Source organism: Rhea americana, unplaced genomic scaffold (assembly GCF_003343005.1).
Source record: "Rhea americana isolate MKP2758 unplaced genomic scaffold, rheAme1 scaffold_19, whole genome shotgun sequence".
In the NCBI taxonomy this organism is placed as follows: domain Eukaryota; kingdom Metazoa; phylum Chordata; class Aves; order Rheiformes; family Rheidae; genus Rhea; species Rhea americana.
Window position 1 is genome coordinate 6575166 of NW_028186038.1, and position 14985 is coordinate 6590150.

The following is a 14985-nucleotide window of genomic DNA, read 5'->3' on the forward strand; positions in this document are numbered from 1 at the left end:
TTTTATTCTCTAAAAGACAGTTTTGTCAATGTTTTCTCATGCTCTAGTAGGTACAAGAACTTACTTTCACAGCTATGATAGATTATATATCCCAGCTACTTCAAATTGRTATTTATGCTTATCCAAAAATAAAAGCAGGCTGTCAGCTTTCCTGGTGCAGGGTGACAATCTGATGAATGCTAAGGCTTCAGCGGTCCCCATTTCCTAGCAAGAATGCCTGGTTTTATTCCCCCTAACCCCCAAGYAGGGCTCTGTATGCTTAGCTTTCTCGTGTTTCTGTATCTGTTATTCGAGTCTAGTATTTCTAGAATCATCATTTTCACATTTTGACCTAAAGGCCAGTAGGAGAGCACTTATTTAAGCCTCTCCCTCACCAAAATGTCARCATGATTCATCCAGTAGATCCATAATTTTTTTTTAAGGTGAATAAAACTTATACAGCATTATTAGGTCTTAAAAGGTCTTTTCAATCTTAAGTATGAATAGTTCTCTGTATGAGAAGAGGCTGTAAATGGAGTCTTGCGTTTTATGGAAATACCATAAAATTATAGAAAAATGCAAAAAGTGGAGCTGATCTGATGKTTTTTGTAGCGTTAGCTACTTTCTGAGAATAGAATGTTCGAAGCTCTGCTGCTTTCACTTGTCTAGAAAATGGAGCTATTTTGTATTGCAGCAGGTGTTTCCAATGTTCTGTATGTTTTAGCTTAGATGGAAGYTAGAATGTAAGCGAGAGTTTCCTTGAACCTGGCTATTTAAATTATTTGTAGAATGCTRCTTCAGTAATTACTGTATTTCTGACTTTAATTGCAAAATGAAGATCTATCACAAACTCATGTGTTGCACAGAGAAATATCAAGCAAGGWATAGGACACTGACTGCTGAAATATGCTGTTATGAGAATTTCCTGTAAGTGGGTGCTGATAAGCTKCCTTGCTCTAGAAACTGGAACCAAAATACAGCAGTTTTTAAGCAGATCCCAGTTCTGCCTCGCAGTGAGTTGGTAAGTAGCCACAGCATCGCTCCAAGGCTCAGTAGATGTACCTACGTAACTGTGGGTGAGTCGGTCTCTAACTGTTCCTTAGTTGCTGTAGTGGAATTAGTTTTTAAAAATCACACAAAAATTGTTTAAAACTCTGAATTACACCTGTAGATACACACCGTAAATGGCTGTACAAGAGAAAGACAGTGATGGGAGATTCTTTGCCTGTTCTAATACTTGTCCTATTGATTCATTACATACTGTAAAGCAAAATTGCATGTGTTTCTTGGCAGTAAGCTCCTGAAAAAACAAAGATGGTTTAAACAACATTTCATCCTGTAAGATAAGCACACTTACTAGATTCTGATGTATATCACATGAAAGCAAWTTCCAAGTAGTTCCCTCAAAGTAAGTTTTCTACATTCATTGAGTTTTCTACATTTTCCTAGTCTATATTTTACCTCACTGCAACTGAGGCTCCTAAAAGCATGAGGCAATTCAGTAAGTTTACATTTGCATCAGTTCACATATACATCTTGGTGGATAAAGTTAGTCAGGTTAACAATTAATTTCATAATGTRTGTTGATGCTGAGTAGTTTTTGAATGGGATGATTTTGGCTTATTTGGCCAGATTTAAAGCAGTAGAGAGTGCTCAGCTTTTCCATGGTTAACRTGGTATTTGTAACACTTGAATCATTCAAATAACAGTGTGCCAGTTTGTTAGCCTATATCAAAAGCTGCATATCTGTATCTCTCCTATTTGTGTAATTCTTTGTTTGACGGATACCACGCAAATCCCTACGGATATATAGTATAAACGTGCTGACTGTGCTCATCGTATTTACAGAAAGAATCATAATTATTATGATTTACAGTTAATTTAAATGAACTTGAGGACAAGTCTAATCCAACATGTAATACATTTTTTTAAAAAAAGTCTTTTTTTTTTTTAACAGATTTTCTCTTTCTGAATCCTTTATTTTGCTGATTTAATAATTCTGTCAGACTGACTGGGAGCCTTTTAATTGAATGTTGTCATACAGAACTTTCCCTAAYTAAACCTTTCAGGCTTTGAGTGTAACATATGACGGCACTGCTAGTGTTCAAATGTTTCCGTTAAAGGTATGCCAGCATTGCCATAAAATAGYAATAATTTCTGCAAAACAACATCAGCTTAAGCATATGACGGACTGGTAACATCTGTGGGCAATCAGTTCCTCCTCTTGTCCTTSCATGTTCTCAACATTCAGGACTTGGCTTCTGTCTACATCTGCTGGTGGCTAGGATGGGATTATTCTTTTCTCTAAGGAGCTACAGTCACTAGAAAATTTGTTTTCATATATGAGAAATAATAAATAGGATGCTAATTTATGATTTTACATTTCTGCTTTCTCTCTTCAACTTTGGGCATATGTGAATAGAATGAGAACAGTAATGAGKGAGAAATAGTTGGAACAGTAAAGAACAGGAAAACTTACTTGTCCAAAGAAAGATTTATCTAGTGTGAAGATCATGTATGAAGTTCTTGCTTATCTTAGTTTATTTTGTCAGCCATTTATTAAGATGGGTTTTTTTGCTAGCATTTTCAACTTGAAGTAAAAACAAATCAAGTCTTTGCATTTAATGTTAAACCTAAAATTGAAGCCAGTTATTTCAGCATTGTTGTTAAAACAAGCAAAGATGCTGCATTTGCAAGTGAGGTATTACAGCTGTAGTATATYAACCTACTTCATCTTGGTGATATTCTGGGATATCTGATGTGTCCTTGCTTTACCTTGCTACCTTGCAAACAAAAATTGAAAAAAAAAAGATTAAATACCTTGTGTCTCTTCCTTATCAAAGTGTGAAAAAATACTTCCCATTGAAAATTAAGAGAGAATTTATTGCGTATTTCCCTTTAGTGTCCATGTCCCTTCTGGAGGCGCTAATCATGCGTTTCTCATGGAAAGCGGCCTTTTACGCTTGCTTAGAGACAGCAAACTTGCATCTTTCTGCTGCCTCTTAATGAAGGCCAGAGTGAAGTTACCGAGCTGTGCGTTTGTATTAGTACCCCTAAGAGATCTGCTCTGAACATTCTTGTGTATGCAAAATCTGCAGTGGGTGATTGCTCAGGCAGCATTTTATTTCTGCAAATGCTGCAACCCTGCAGATGCCAGCCCTGTGGAAAAACAGCACCTGACCTGACAATAATCAGATTTAGCGAGATGGTAGTGGGTAGCATACTTCTGCATTCTGYGTTTCAGTTAATTGAAATGCACTCATGAATGTGCTGCTGAATATCTGAAAGTGAATTTAGTCAAAGCAACTTAAATGACATTTCTAGAAAAAGAGTTGTTTGAAAATTCMTAAGTGACTTTCAATTTACGATCAGTTTATGATATATAACTTAGTATGTGACTTGAGTATAAGAACTATTGATGAGGTTAGGACCAAATATTTTAGCAATCTGTCTAARGACAGATAAATTATAAGACTAGAGCTCATAAGTATAACTGCAATTACCCGGAGTAGCAAAAGGCTTAGTAAAAGCAGAAATAYAAGTAATTTCCAAAAATGTAATTGCTGCACTTTCATTTTGTAGCCAGGCTTTTGCTGTTTTAAGTATCTGACTCAATCATGACAGTATTAAAATTATTCCTTTTGTTGTTACTTTAAAGCTAGACAACCATAATTAAAAAATTAGATGGCTGTGAAAACTAGAAAATGAGGCTGCTGGAGAGCACAGGTGCACAGGAGCCTGTGGAGCCACTACGCCGGGATCCGTAACCACCTCGCGGCTGCTTATCCGTGAGGACTGTAAAGGGACTGGTCTCATTTTTTGCAATGGGTAACAGACATCCTGTTTGTTGTTTAATGCTTTTGGAATTAATGAATGTTGTTGGTGGTATTCTGCAGTGTCTAGAATTTACTCTTACTTGAAAGACTTCGATCCTGCCAGCATACTGGTAGTGGATGATGTGGATGAACTCATACATCAAATACATCAATCGTTGCTGCTTCAGAGCCTACCTTGTAGCACCTCTGGTAGATTTAGAGTCAACTTACAACTATGGAGGCACYCATAGTAGTATGACTTGCTAAACACCTCTTGTTCTTGGAGAATGCCWAATTTAAAATTAATACTTGTGAATGAGTATTCCGAGAGTGAATAATGTATTTTTTGGTAAGTGATTTRGAAACAAATTTGATAGCTTTTGCCTTTTTGCATTCTTAGTCGTGGCTTTTACACTGAAGAATTTTAAATGTTTTCATTAGAAGAGTTTTAGTAAGCAGAAAATGGCACRGCATGCTCCTGACATCCCTGAGAAATGAAGCCAGGCCTTTTTCAGACCTCCTAAGCCTGCGCACGGCCGTCTGCTCTGATACAGTCACTAGTGCTTTTAGCAGCTCGCAAGCAGCRTTATTTCACTGTGTTCTAAGTGCTGGAAGAAACGTCCGTGAGTCAGCTGATGACCGGTTGCTCAGCTGGGAGAAATTACTCTTCTTTCTGTTCTCAATACTCTTGTCTGTGGGAAAATAAGCATTTGTTTGTAATGTTATAACATTACAACATCTTTGTAAACAGTTCCGTTTTGCATTTGTTCGTACGCTTAAGGCCAGAATCCTGAGCTAAGCTCTATCCCTGTGGCTCCTTCAGCTGTTTTCTCCAGTGTGCGAGCGCTTTGCGGATACCCAAGATAAGGACTTCAAAGGGTGGGGTTATTGCTTTTGTAAATAGAAAACGAATCACGCCCTAGTAAATGTACTTACGCAAGGGCTACCGCCGCTTTTGCAGAGTGTGTGCCGTTGGTTTTTTATTCATGCACCATATTCCCACGTTTTACCTTCAGGATGCAGAGATTACGTTTTATATCTGGCATATGAAAGGTAGATTGTGTTACTGGGTTTCCTGGGTTTGTTTCCTAAATAATCAGTTTTTAACATTGCTTGATTAGTCTCGGGCAAGGTGGTTTTATTTCCTGCTTCTGCCTCTAAAGAGACATCCAGTGCGAACGGCGTCTCCTGGAGTATGCGGACCGTAGGTCTGCCCTGGGGGCTACCCTGTGCTGCTCCAGAAGCTTTTAGGACTTCAGGTTGAGCRCGTAACGTCCCCGAACGGGGATACAGGAAGGTGCGTCTGGGGCTTGTGTGTGCGTTTTGTGGGTTTGCTGGGATGTGCTCTCTCCTGCTAAGAAGCCGGATTTTCTCTCAAATCCTCTGAATTTCTCACAGGATGAGATCCCCGCAGCCTGGACTGGGGGCCGCGGGGAGCTGTTTGTCAAGGCGCACAGTAACTGCTTCCTGTGTGCAAAGCTTATCAAAGCAGTCTCTCCCACATGCAAGGAAGCCGCTAGGAAACGGAAAATTATACCCTTYGTAATTTCCTTCAAAATACCCGGAGCAACATAAAATACCATCCACTAGTTTGTGGTAAATACATTTTGACAGTCACATGTGAGTGCACTTAAAAACAAGTTACGGGTGCCTTTTAAAACGTTTTGAAAACTGGAAGTCTTACCTAGTTCCTCTGATCTATCTTAAGTATTTTTCTTTTCTTGTGATTTCCAAAGGCCTCTGTTTTGTAGTATTTTCAGCATGGGTGACAAAATAAAATAAGACTCCATCTTTAGCAATGGCTTACTTGTAAACTTCCTTGTAAAGACGAACTTCAGAAGTTCTCCAGATAAAAAGCTYATCCTAAAATTTCTGGGATTTCAACCTAGACCTGAAGAGATTTCTGTATTTCAAGACTTACGATAAGATGCCAGACAAACAAGAAAGGACACTGAATATCAGAGACTTGGGTTACTGCGGATGAAAGCCTATAAAACTTGTTTGATGTTGTCATTGGAGGAACGTAATTCCACAGGAAGTAGAGCTAAAAAATCACTGTTTTTGCTAGGCTGTTGTCCTTCGTTCAGTTACATCTTCATGCTTTAACTACCTTGCACTTCGTTGTTCCCAGCAAATTCCATGTGTTTTATGTCATTTGGCGTCCTGCACGAACCCCCTTCAGTTTGTCATACATTCCTAAACCAGAGCAAGGTCACATCTGGTAGCAATTTCAGTGTGCCACATGAGGAACAGGCCTATAAAAGCTAACTCATCATGTTCTCCAGTGCTTTTCAAAGACGAGCTCTCCCAATCCTTTTTTGTAAATGTGCTACTTGCTCTGTGAGCTCTGAAGAATTATTTAGGCTGACAGTTTCTTCAGACTTATAAACTGCGATTTTTGGAACGTAGATTTAATATCAAGCTGATAAGATGGTAAAACCTATTAACAGTGTGAAGCCTTTCTTCCAAGCTAACAGGCTGTGTCTGGATTGTATTTTCTTTGGCAAGAAGATCTCCGTACCGGATGCAGTAATTAAGTGTTCCTTCTGAGCATTTTGATGTAGTTGGATCTCCTCTTGATCTCTGAGGAACCTTTCATCTTACATGGTGCAAAACTTTTAGAAGTTTCATGCATAGCTACTCTTTTGCTTTTCTTTAACATGCTCTTTAAAAAAAATAAAAAAGAGTGACAGTGATACACTAACAAAACTAGCATAATAGAATGGCTGTTCATTGTAAAAGCTGCAGTCTTTGCCATTTAGAGTTACTCCAGTGTGTTCTAATTTTCAGGAATATAAACATTTAGTTGTCAGTAGTTTGATATATTTGACACTTTTCCAATGCCCAATTATACTCTTCTGCTAGTGGCCATTCTGATAACGTGTTGCCTTTATTATTTTATGTCTTGGTGATCCCATTTCTCCAAGGAAATGTCAAAACAGTGCACTAGTAAGGTTACTTAAATCACAGAGTTATTTTTCTATGAAACAGTGATGTATTATGATGTATTACTAAATAGAATTAATAGAATTTAGCTAAAAACAATTCTTTCAAGGATTCCTATGTCTCACACTAGGACCTCTCTGTCCTGTGTGCAGAGGCAAATGTCCTCTTGCCTTTTTCTCTGCATGGACCAAATTAAACGTCTCTTTGCATCCTCTGAAAGATACTTTAAAAAAAAATCTAATGAACAATTAAGTTTTTTTTTTAAAAAAAAAAAAAGGTTATGCACATTGTCACCCTTGATGAAATGGCATTACTACTGAGTGTAGTAACTAAAATATTAATCTGGCAAAAAAAAAGGGGGGGGATATTGGGCAGAAAAGCAACAGTTCTGGTCTGTGACTTGGGTGTCTCAAGCCCAGAATATTTCAGATTGACCTCAGGAAACAAGAAATTGTATTTTGCTGCTAACTACATTTTCTGACCAACCTTCTATTTGCAGCAATACTTTAATGACAGCTTCCCCCTTACATGGAAGCACTGAAGTGTCCTTGCTTCTCTTCTTGAGCACACTCACRGAGAGCTCAAGCTGCCTACATCTGCAATTTCATCTACAGCTTCTGCTGCTTTTGCACTAAATGCTAATTCCTCCTCTACACATTGATGGCACTTTCCAAAAGAAAGAGTCTCTGTGTTAATACATTAAGGAAAAAAAAAAAAAAAAGAATCAGCATAAAGAAAAGCTGAGGACAGAACTGTTCGGTAACCACAAAGCCACCCTTTGGGATACCCCCGTCCCAAAGTCCCAGCTGCTGGGGCYATGGCACAGTGCTGGTTCACAAACTGAATACAGTAGCTTAGGTTTATGCTGTCTTACACAGCTCTCTCTGCTGTTAGTGGATTTTGTTACTTTCGGAATACACTTTAATCTTCAGASTGTTAGCTAAATGGGGCAGCATCTTAAATGCATTGCGACTGGGAAGAACTACCTAAAAGTCACTTTGCCTCTTACCATTTTTGTGACCCAGTTTTACCTTTTTCCATCTGTTTATTTACAGGCCAGATACCCTGACATTGTAAAACTTCCTGAAGGACTGCTGGGAGATTATATAGTTCTAAGGAATCCTAAATCTTCTGGGTAAGTCTCTAAGTAAATAGTATTTTGTTTGGATTGTTTTTAAGAAAAAAAAACATGGGRGCAAAGCCAAAAAATTCCACTTACAGCACTGGGGGAAGTCTCAGGATTCTGTTTTTATACAGCTAAAGGATAATGAAACATATAATAATAGTCTCCAACTAGACCAATTTTCCAGAGATTGTCATTGCTTTATAATCTAAGCACAGAGGTTAGATGATGTGTGTTAGTTTTAAAGCTATAACCACATACAAGAACATGAARGGGGGGAGGGAAGGGACACACATGGAAGAGGTTTGGTTCCATGTGGCCTTGTAGAGTAAGTCAGCTGGATTGCTACTGTGTATGCCTACTCTTTTTAACAATTAGATGGAAAAAAGGAGGCTCTAGCAGGCTTGATTTTTCAGTTGGATTTTAAGAAAAATTACACTGCTGTCTTTGTTTTGGAAGTTCATGCTATAATGAAGACCCTAAATTCAAAGCTTAGGAGTGCGGGGTCCATCCTCCTCCTTGTGCATCTGAAAACRTGTCAGTTTAAGCTGTGGTTTTGTTCCATCGTGGTTGTCTTCCTGTATTACATGGCCAGAGCTATGGGCACAACAGGTGCTCAGGCTCACATCCCTCGTAACGGGACAGTGGGCCAACAGCAAACGTCCCCTATGAGGACCCGGGCTACAGCAGCATTTTTCACCCTACGAGCTGATCAAAGGTGCTTATTCCCCTCTTGTGGGCTAGCACGAAGGCTCCCGGAGCAGCCCGTCACTTACAGCTGATGCACGCTCTTCTGGTAGAAGGTACAACGATTACAAGTCACTAAAGCAAAGCATAGGTTTTTGTCTTTATTGGAAAGAAAATTATGAGTTGCTGGTCACTAACAGCAACTGTAGTTATATTTTTCCATTGTTTTATATGGGAATCAATCAAAGTTAGATGAAGGAGGTGGTCGTTTCTCTGGCATTTATTATTTTTCTACCACGCTTGCCGATGTCTTTAGTCCCTCTGTTAGCTATGTTCTGCCTAGTTTTGGTTACTAGAGTAAAAAAGAATTCTGAATAATTAACGTAAAGCTGTGTAATCGTCATTTTCAGGAACTGTATATGAGCACAGGAAAATAACTCCTGTGAGGTGATGAGACCTTCCCCTTTTCCTATTAATTCTTCTCTAAAATATGCATTAATTCCTGTGGAAATAACTGGAAATAAAACATAGCTCGCTCTTTACCTTCATTAATACCAGTTTATGGAAAAAGCAAATAAATCATAATGGATAGGGCTGTCTCTGTTTAGGAAAATTTGCCATTTAAAACTAAATGTTTTAACTCTGAGTGGTTGAAATAATTGCTGTTAGACCATCACAAGTAGAAAATGAGCTGTTCCCTTTTATTACAAGCAGCTTTATTTTGCAGTTGCTCCTTAAGTCAACATTCTTCTACACAGTCCCTCTCCCCCAAGATCATGGAATATGAGAATTTAAAATCAGTTCAGTGGCTTGGGAGAAAGTATACRTGTATGCTAATGTGCATTCACAGCTCCCAGAACAAGAAGCTGTAAACAAAGTCTCTAGGACTTAAAACCATGAAGTGGCAAAAAGCCAACAGATCATATTTAAGGGAGTTTTTACAGTTACATTTAAACTGATTGTTCGAACACTGAGGAAAGGGAACCTGGTCCTTGTTATGACTTGTTATCAGCTTTTGATTAGAAAGCCTTACTTTCAAGCAAGCAGGAATGGAAAAAAGTAGAAAAGGCAGCAATGCAGATAATGCATAAAGGAATAAATCTACTATGAATATTGTGCGTAATCTAGAAATACTAAGTATCTTTTATATATGTATAAAAAATACATAGATTTTATATACATATCTTTCTACCATTATACTGTGGGAAAGTATCATTTGCAGGAACCACTAAAGACAAGAACTAGCTGGGAAAACATTTGCAGGTGAAAATCTGAACATACCTGGAAACTAAGTAATGACCTTTCCTTGTCAACAAATTACCAGCATTCTGTGGTTCAAAACCTAAGTATGACTGTTTTCCACATACAAATATTTTCAAGTTGCATTACTTAAGGTGTTTTTGGTTCAAGAATATGATGAGTGTAAACCTCCTGAATCCCATACTTTCCACTTTGAAGAAACCTTARTTTTCTAGTTAACAGTTAACTATCATCTCTCTGTATATGATACAGGTTTGAATTAATGATTGTTTGGAAGATACATGTAGAGGAAGATGGGAGAACAACACCTGTTCTGGATCTTCTGACTAAAGTACCAGAGCRAGGTAATGTCACTCACTTCCGAGAGCACTTCTGAGCTTTTAGAGAAAACAYCTGTCCCTTTTTCGCACAGCATCTGTTTAGGTGAAGTGAAAGTTCATCCTGCAGAACGCATCTGCTAAACAAAATCAAACTCGGCAAGGAGCTGAAATGATTTTACTTYCTTTATATTTAATTTAGATGGGATTACAAGAAAAAGTGGGTCTTTCTGTTTTAGGCAGCGGGTGACCTGTTTTATCCAAAAATGTGAGGYGGGCGGATGCTTTCAGTAATAGTTTAAGTCTTTGAAAATAATGTCCATTTCTGTATTTTTCTTGTAGTCCTGGAGCAGAAGATAGCAACTATTGAAAATGCACCTACCTGCTTCCGAAGTATGCTGCTTTTGTTTGGGATTGAGACAGCTATTGAAAATCTTATCAAAGTGGTTGGCTTGAAAAAGTGAATGCCAGCATTACSTATAACAGGTAGCAATTTCAAAAGTAGTTTTAATTAACATATTGTGTTACACAGTCTATAATTTTATTGAATATAAACATTAAGTTATTCTCCATTTAGAAACCATACTCATAAAACATGCTATCTGTACAATTATGGCACGTTATATATAAATTGTCATGACATGAAAATAAATACAGCCATTTAAATACAAAAATGCCAAATAAAATAGTTACATGTACAGAGTGATTTCATTATAAATTTATCTTTTTGAATCAATAATGTACCAGAGTGGTTTGTCTTCTTAACATTTTCTAGATACCTGGAAAGTGTTAAAAGATCATGCACTGTCAAAATCAAGTCCATAAAAAGTGGAAGTTTCATTTCACAGCTCTGTAAAAGTACAGTGATTTTAAAATGACTAGAGAACAGTAAGAGACTTCCAGAACAAAGAGTTAAGTAACTTTCTTAWTAAATTAGGTGGAAGTAGACAAACAATTAGAAGTTTTTAAAGAAGTGTTATGCTAAAGAGCAACTGTGTGAAATAACTTTTTTTCCATAATTTAAGTGTTGAACAAGAGACAGTATTAATTGGAACGAAAACCTAAACTAAAGAAGAAAGACTGTTATACTTTTGTAAAAAGAAAGAAATGGGAGAATTAACTGTTGCTCACAGCAGTACTTCATTTTGATTTTCTACTTTTTGTGGAAAAATTCTAGCAGATAACACRTTATGAAAGCATTGCATTTCATACGTTTGTCCCTAAACAAACAAAGCAGAGAGGTGTCTTGTAGTCTTCCTGCACTTCCATCAGATGTACCATTAACTCATTTACAAACTCACAGCAKTTTTCAAAAGAATTCTGCTGCATTCACTATCACAGCCAAAGGACTTGGTCCAAAACGTGCCTACACAATTTGAAGTCAGTCAGTCATGCACTTCTTATATACAGAATAACAGCCGTTGTTCTTGGAATCAGGAGGCCAAAGATGACGACAACATAGACTCTTCAGTAACACTGAGAGTTCCTTTTTAAGCCCATAGATGCTATGACCATGAAAACAGTACAAATGTCTGCTCTGTCTTTTAGTTATCTTTTTTAAACGCATGACAAAATCTTGCATAGCAGTGGGGAAATAGGTAGCTAAGAACTAAAAATATTAATTTTAAAACAATAGTATGTTTTAAATACTGTATTTTTAATATTTCACTATTTGATCACTGAAATAGTCTCCTACTGTTCTGATAAGTCAAGAAAAATTGAAGGAACAGACTGGTTTGTGTTGGAATCTGCAGCTGAACAATGCTAGAAATCAAGTTTTGATGAACAACAACTCTATATTACATTTTTTTCTTTTCAGATATAAGGCAGACTGTTTTCAAGTTTGAATTCCAGCAGACAAGCAAAMATCATTGCTACTTTATCCACTGACATGTTACTGGTTTAGCTAGTTCTGTGCAACCTTTACTCTAGTTAGTTTCATCTTTAGATCCTTCTTGGATGAAAATGAAACTGTTTAGTCAGCACATACACTTCTATTTGCATATGAAATGTGTGTAAAGTTACAGCATAAAAAAACTGAAAACTTAATTTTTCAGCTGTGGATAACCCTTTCTTGTTTTGCCTAAGAGTTGGAGGATTTCCGTTTTTAAAAATGGATCTTCTCTCCCATGTTTTCTTTAGAAGTGTTTTTACCACTGTCAACTCCCAGCTTATTACACTGTTGTAGTATCACATTTAACTGAAGAGCAGCCCACAACCCTACACCAGAAAGGCACACTATCAACAACTGCAAGTGAGTGTAAGAGACTGCTGATGTGGTTCCCTTCCCACTGTAAATCAGTATTGCTATGAGTAGTATTATGCCGTATTCCTACCTTGAATTTTGCCAATATACAGGGTTGCAATCTATCTTCTGCTTTTGYTTTTTAATTTGGATAAAATGGAACTACTCAAAGATTACACTGAGATCCAAATACATTTTTATAAAGATTATAACCTACATTGTTTTCCAAAGCAATTATCGGTATACATACATTGTATACTGATAACAGCAGTCCGCTGTAGCTTGAATARCGTCTCTCTGCACATTTCAGGGTATGCAAACCCCAAGCACACAGGAAGAGTCCCTGTAGTTTTTTTTTAATCACGCTACCCACAGCTTTGAATATATCTTCAATCTCCTTACTCAGGATCTACCTTGAAGATGGTTAACTGCAACATCTCAAAATTTCACTTGCACATAGGAATATTTACTCTACAAAGTAAAGCCATCTTTAAACTGCTGAAGTAGCGATATAAACTTAGCTCCAGTACTCACCATCAGAAAGTGATTCCCTGCCACTTCAAAAAAAAGAAAAGCAGATACTGTCATCTTTCTTCTGTGTATCACTTACTTAAAACAAGCAGCCTGAAAGCAGTTGGTCGTGCTACATAATACATGGGATGTCAGTGAAATAATATCAACATTCAACACAGTCTGAAAGACCCAAAGTAATCTAGAAAACTCAGAATATATAATTCCTAGAGCTCAATTTAACTTAGGAAAGAGCAAGCTGTGGTTTCACCTCCAATAGCAGCATATCATGTAGAGAAAATAGAAGACCAATGTGTCAGACTAGTTAAACTCAGCTATCATATAAAATTCAAAGATGCTTACCTTTAACCCTTTTCACTTAGTTTCAGAAGCTTTAGGAGATACAAAGTGATCACAAAACTTCTGGAGGCAGTCTGGAGTTCTTAATTTCATGCATTAGTACTTAAAGTGTTCTGCAATAACATGGTATTTCCATAGATCAGTAACACTTACTTTAATAGCCACTTACAGCTGTATCTTCAGTGGACTTAATGCTTAAGTAAGTAAATAAGTAAGTAAGTAAGTTTTATATTAGGTTTTTGTCAAAGCATTTCCTCTTCCTAGTAGCTATGTATGTGCGAGACTCAAAAAGCACAAGCTCCAAGGCAATTCTCTTATTAGTAATTAGGCTTTCTATATTAGTGCAATACTTCAGGAAACCTCTAATTCTGTGTTATTTCGATTCTAAGGAAGTGGACTTTTAGAATTAAGTGGATCTGTCCTTTAGTTCCAAGGTATGGCACATTATCTGCTCTGCCATATTAAATACATTCATTAAGGTTAAATAGCAAACGCATGTTTTAGTGCTATTCCATGTCTTTGAAAAGGCATACCAATTAGAAATCATTTCTTTTAAAGCAAAAACATTCACAGCTGAAAAATGCACTGAACACAATAGAAAAAAAAATCACCGTAATTATTTCATTAACCTTTCATTTTCTAATGTGTTCAAATAAAAAATAACCTTAAGGAAACAGTTACACTTTATGGAGAACTAAGGTGCAGTCTTCATTCTCCTTGAACAGACTGGACATAACTGGGTCATCTTTGGCCTGTACATTCTTCAAATAATAGTTTACTATCTTGCCATCAAGTTTGTACTGATGAGGAATGCTTTCATATGGTTTAAGATCAAGGTCCAGAACAGAAACAGAAAAGGTGAATCTTGATTTGGATGCTAGTACCATGGGTCTTTGCTCAGAGCTGGAAAACAAAAACATATTGCACAAGTGATTCATTAAAGTAAACCTATTTTTCATTTGTGGGTCCCAAGTCCTTGTGCAAAAGTGACTACTGTTTATTTTATAACCGTCCCAAGAGCCTGAGAAAAKAAACTTTAGCTAATGTAGTGTTTAGGAAACTCTGGCTCCAGCTTAATCAGTCTGAAAGTGCATTTGTGACACTTCTGCCAGTCATCTCCCTTTCAGCTTCCCACAGATTAAGTCAAAACATTATGCAGTTAAGTCAGTTGATTAATACAATATATTTCTAGGTGTTATTGCATACAATGCAACTGCCATCTTACCTGGCAGAACCAGTAAGAATTACTGCAACTTTTACATAGGTTCAAGGTAATACAATTTAGTATCAGAACTACTGACCAAGCACTCTGAAGGATGGAGGACTGACTGACTGACTGAATAATGAGTCAACTGTTGCAAAACTCCCCTCTCTTGTAAACAATTTATTCAAGAATTCCAGGACAAATGCAGAGGACTATCTTCTCTACACATAACAAAGTTTTAGTTAAGCAAGCTCTCCTCTCCAAGAGCGAGACACTCTCGCTCTTGTTACTGTTGACAAAAGTCAAAACAGGTAATATTGTGGAAAAGCTTCTTGCCTGACAGAGATGTCACCTCATGATTATTAATCAGATCAATAAAAACAAGACACTAAAGGTTTCTGTTTTCCAGTCAGGTGGTTGAAGACAATATCTCATATCAAGAAATCAAGGCAGGAAAAAACCCACTTTGTTAAAATCATGTGTATCTAACTGTGTGCAATTAATCCCAATTTCAAGAAGAGGACAGACACAAAACTTYT

General features: G+C 37.1%; 2 protein-coding genes across 3 annotated transcripts in view; one reads left to right on the forward strand and one right to left on the reverse strand.

Moving 5' to 3' along the window:
- CENPP (centromere protein P) overlaps window positions 1-12497 on the forward strand; it is a 153645-nt gene extending 141148 nt beyond the window's left edge. The window contains exons 7-10 of one of the 2 annotated variants that reach the window (XM_085302482.1): window positions 7796-7875; window positions 10063-10154; window positions 10470-10613; window positions 11947-12497. In XM_085302482.1, coding sequence (XP_085158608.1) covers window positions 7796-7875; window positions 10063-10154; window positions 10470-10591 — 294 coding nt within the window. In that variant the 3' untranslated portion in view covers window positions 10592-10613; window positions 11947-12497. Of the gene's footprint in view, window positions 1-7795; window positions 7876-10062; window positions 10155-10469; window positions 10802-11946 lie in introns of those variants that run through there. The other variant, XM_085302481.1, reaches the window with a different exon arrangement.
- A 51-nt stretch (window positions 12498-12548) lies between these two features.
- The window catches only part of IPPK (inositol-pentakisphosphate 2-kinase), a 28337-nt gene continuing 25900 nt past the window's right edge, over window positions 12549-14985 (reverse strand). Inside the window, exon 14 of the mRNA XM_085302477.1 lies at window positions 12549-14145. Within this exon, the coding sequence (XP_085158603.1) occupies window positions 13920-14145 (226 nt within the window). The 3' untranslated portion in view covers window positions 12549-13919. The remainder of the gene's footprint in view (window positions 14146-14985) is intronic.